Source organism: Mangifera indica, unplaced genomic scaffold (assembly GCF_011075055.1).
Source record: "Mangifera indica cultivar Alphonso unplaced genomic scaffold, CATAS_Mindica_2.1 Un_0003, whole genome shotgun sequence".
NCBI lineage: Eukaryota > Viridiplantae > Streptophyta > Magnoliopsida > Sapindales > Anacardiaceae > Mangifera > Mangifera indica.
The window spans coordinates 395,870-399,071 of NW_025401095.1; the positions used below are offsets into that span (position 1 = coordinate 395,870).

The following is a 3,202-nucleotide window of genomic DNA, read 5'->3' on the forward strand; positions in this document are numbered from 1 at the left end:
TTTAGCAATATGCCCTCCAATCCTCATCTATGGTTCTCAAATCCACTTGAAAAGCATATCAAGTTCCCCTCTTTGATGAACAATTTGAGGACAAAATAATAGTAATAATAAAGAGGAAAAGAGACTAAGATTGTTGCCACATGCAAAAGAAATTGATTAAATAGTAAATACATAACATACTTGAGAAAAAAAAAAAAAAGGCTAGACCAGGAAACTCTTATCTGCATATTGCTGGCAATTCAATGAAACCAATACAATAAATAGAATCGTACACAAAGCTTATTCAATGTATTAGATTGTCCTCTTTTGAGTACTAAATATTATTACTATGAATGTTCCACCACAAAACAAACAGCACATACAGAGCCACATAAACAAACCTCCCCATCAGAAAATTATATCCTCATCCTTGTTAGCAGCCACAGATAACAAGTTGTGTGCGGAACTGAATGAAATGCCTTTCTGCAAAGAAATCTTCTCAGCAAACTGCTCCTCAGCGAACTGTTTGGCAGCAGCCAACTGTCTTTCGATTTCCCTCTTCTTATAACCCTGTATCTTCTTTAAGCGAAAGAAATCCTCCCTTTCAAGCTCATCCAACTCTCCCTTAATGTAATTGATGGTATTCTCCAACCTAGGCTTAACAACATTCTCTAGAGCATTGACCCTGCGATTGGTTGTTTTAATGGCCTCGTCTAGTGTTAAAAATGAAGTCTGGAGTGAAGCAAGCTCAACAAGAAGCTCAATTGCTTTGACATAGGCAGCACGACAGCGTTGAACCTGCTGGCCACCTCTGGATAATCCAGTAAGGTCATTCTTGGTCTCACCTTCTGTGAAATACTCAAACTTTGGAAGCTTGACACCAGCAACATTCTCTTGACGAGATCGAACTTTAAGAGAGGCATTTTGAACATTCTCAAGGACAACGTGCTTGATGTTTTCACCAGCAACATACTTGGCTTCAGTTAAGGCAAAGGAAGAGGTTTTCATTACTTCTCCCATTGATTCCTTTGTAGTGACAATCTTTTTAAGAATCTGACGGAATTGAACTGTTAAAGCATCACTCTTCTTCTTAAGAAGAGCATGACCTCTTGTAGCCCCAACAAGCCGACTTTTCATCACTCCAAGCATTGTAACTGTTGGAACTACATTCAAGCGTTGGCTTTGCCCAGACATCTTCTCAGATTATCTAGAATAAATAAGTTCCATTAATAAGACATAAAATTTTCTTCAAGAAAAAATAATCATGATATTACATTCACATTTAATAATAAACAATGCTATATGTACACACTTTTGAGTATACAGTTAAGTATACAGATGATGTCTCATCAAGTGATTGAGTGTTATTTTATCTTTAATTCAAAATCATTCAATCACATGATAACATATCATTTGTGTATCTAATTATGTACTCAAAAGTATGTATAAATAATTTTATTGTTTAATAATTATGATATAGATACAGATGAAGTTTTAAATTAGGGAGGCTGGGGCTGTTTTCCTCTCTTCTATAGAAAGATTCAAGTTTTATCAAAATCTCGTCATACGATATTTATTTATAAAAGCTCTCATGTTTCTGGTAAAACTAATTTAAAATTTTAATGCTAGTGATTAAATTGAATGGCCTGCATTATAAACAAACAAGCTACTTTGATCATTTATAAACAATACAGATAGAGAAAAGAAACAGAGAAAGACTTCCTGTTTCCAAAGGAAGGTCAGGAGAATTTAGGATTTACTTCTACTACTTGTATCTACAACCACTGTAATGGATTGAAACAGAGTATAAATCTCAATTAAACAAACACATGCAGATCTGAACTACTCAATTCATGAGATCTTAGACAGAATATAAACAAGAGGAATTCCCTTCAAAAGCCAACTGAAAACTTTAAAAGGCACATATTGCCAACTCACATTTTAGAGACAAAAAGCACAAACTACATGAAGTGTTGAATTAAAACTGCCTCAGAATCCACTATTTTTTAAGTTTGATTTCTAAAAGGGAAAAGTTATCAACAGCCATCCAACCAGCAACCGGAGCCATTCGCATTATATGGATGACAGAAAGAAACCACCGGGATCATTCAGTACAACTCTATGAACACAGTACTAAGCCAAACCCATGGGAATATCCTTTTATAAAAAATGAAAAATTGGACACTATGAAACTGTATTGTGTTTAAAAAAATAAAACAACTATGCCATGGATGGCCTTTTTTTCAGCTGAATATCTTATAAAAAAAATATTAATAGTCCTTCAATTATTTTAGTTTTTAATAATAATGGAACAGTCAAGGAAGTCTGCATTTTGAACTTGATCATTTCCAAATCCCTTTCTTAAATGGACTAAATACCCACTGTAGACGCATAAGTGATACAAAAAATATGAAAATTTAAATAAAAAAAATCCAAATGGGTTACTTCCAATCGCCATTCTTCTTTCTGATTTAAACTAACCAGAGGATTAAGGATCTCCTTGAGTAAGATTTAAGAGTCTAAAATCTCGCATTCTTTCATAGCGACGCATTGAATATATAAAATTTTCAGAGGTTTTAAATATTTCTATCAAACAACAAGCAATTTCAACAATGTAAAATGAATAATCCGCAAGATCGTGCTGGAAAATTAAGACGAAAAATCTTAAAAAAATTGAAAAAAGGATAAATATTAAATAGAATTAAATACCTGTTGACGTAACCGGGAAAATTTTTGAAGACAAACGATACGGGGAACGCCGCAACCCACTACGATTTCAATTCGTCTTCACACTCAAAATGGCGCTTTAAACTTCACTGGCATGGCTCAAATGGGGATCTGTCTGTAATGTAAGTGAATGAAGGACGAGGGTTGTTTTGATATTTTCACGTTTCATTGAGGGTATTATGGTCATAACATTTTGTATATGCCTATAGTATTGCTCTTTCTTTTAGAACTTATTTCTTAAACAGATAAATGGGGCAAAATAGTTATTCCCACGGATGGTTTAATACATTCCCATATCTATATTTATTAAGTTTCAAAAATTTAAAAAGCTATCTATAATCATTAAAATTAATAAAATTTATTAATTTTATAAATAAAAATTCATTTAATTAGTGATTTAAAAAAAAAATCTATTATATTTTTTTCTTTTAAACCCTAAAAATAATATTTTCTTTATAGATTAAATTTTGAAAAATTACATTTTCCTCTTTAATGT

General features: G+C 32.5%; 1 protein-coding gene across 1 annotated transcript; it reads right to left on the reverse strand.

The window, feature by feature from the left end:
- Nucleotides 1-202: 202 nt before the first annotated feature.
- Nucleotides 203-2,843, reverse strand: LOC123205275 (V-type proton ATPase subunit D-like). Its single transcript, XM_044622195.1, has 2 exons — nucleotides 2,689-2,843; nucleotides 203-1,186 (listed from the first exon to the last, which is right to left on the reverse strand). Exon 2 carries the CDS (start codon nucleotides 1,171-1,173, stop codon nucleotides 388-390), a length of 786 nt encoding a protein of 261 aa, XP_044478130.1. The 5' UTR covers nucleotides 1,174-1,186; nucleotides 2,689-2,843; the 3' UTR covers nucleotides 203-387.
- Nucleotides 2,844-3,202: the final 359 nt, after the last annotated feature.